The sequence below is a fragment of the Habropoda laboriosa genome, unplaced genomic scaffold (genome assembly GCF_001263275.1).
Source record: "Habropoda laboriosa isolate 0110345459 unplaced genomic scaffold, ASM126327v1 scaffold134, whole genome shotgun sequence".
Taxonomy (NCBI): Eukaryota; Metazoa; Arthropoda; class Insecta; order Hymenoptera; family Apidae; genus Habropoda; species Habropoda laboriosa.
The window spans coordinates 416,429-417,284 of record NW_017100266.1 but is presented as its reverse complement, the minus strand read 5'-3'; the positions used below and the strand labels follow the sequence as shown (position 1 = coordinate 417,284).

At 26.1% G+C, this 856-nt stretch overlaps 1 protein-coding gene across 1 annotated transcript in view; it reads right to left on the bottom strand.

Annotated features, from left to right (window-relative positions):
• Positions 1 to 528: 528 nt before the first annotated feature.
• The window catches only part of LOC108573347 (DNA replication complex GINS protein PSF3), a 1,534-nt gene continuing 1,206 nt past the window's right edge, over positions 529 to 856 (bottom strand). The window contains 1 exon segment of the mRNA XM_017935754.1: positions 529 to 831. Coding sequence (XP_017791243.1) covers positions 596 to 831 — 236 coding nt within the window. The 3' untranslated portion in view covers positions 529 to 595.

The following is an 856-nucleotide window of genomic DNA, read 5'->3' as shown; positions in this document are numbered from 1 at the left end:
AAAAATATTTGATCATTAGTCTCACATTATCCAGTATTATTACTTCTGATTGGAGTAATAGTTAACTCAGAAACTTAAGTAATGCTTTGTACACTACTAATGGAACATAATAACTGCATCATCATTTTTTAAGTAAAACATTTGAGCAATATATTAATTTATTAACTTCATAATAAATATTAAAAACTGTTGGATGTTTTTTAGGAAGTTATGAATATTAATAGAAAATTGTAAAATTTGGATATGTGAGTGGTATAATTAATTTTCCGAATTGTTATCATATTTTAGTATACTACATACAGAATTTGCTAAACATTTATTGTAATATCAAATACATTAACACATTTTCAATTTCTTTTTTAATAATAAAATAACGTATATATACGTCTAAAGGACAGTAAAATAAGTTATTTTACATACTAATTGATTATGTCATAAAATATCTTTTTCTTTCATTTCATTGCTTTATAAAAAGTAAATCTATTTTACCATATTTGTGTTTTCTTTCAAATGGTTTTAAGTCTGTGTTAAAGTATTATTTTACAAAGGATTAGTGCTCACACACTTACAAATCATGTTTTATAACATGAAAATATTAATCAAGTTCATAATTTGCACGTTTTCGTTTCTTCAAGTTTGCTGTAATTTCAGAAGGAAGAATGCTATTAGTGCCCATTTTTAGCCATTCTAAAAGTCGAACTTTAGCTTTTCTCCCACTAAGAAATAAATCTCTTTCTAACCGAGGAAGTTGATTCCCTAATGTAGGGTCAGATATAGGATTCTGAGCCCAATCCATAACTACTCGAAAACGAGACTTAAACGTCTGCAAATGAAGAAATAAAACTCCCTAATATCT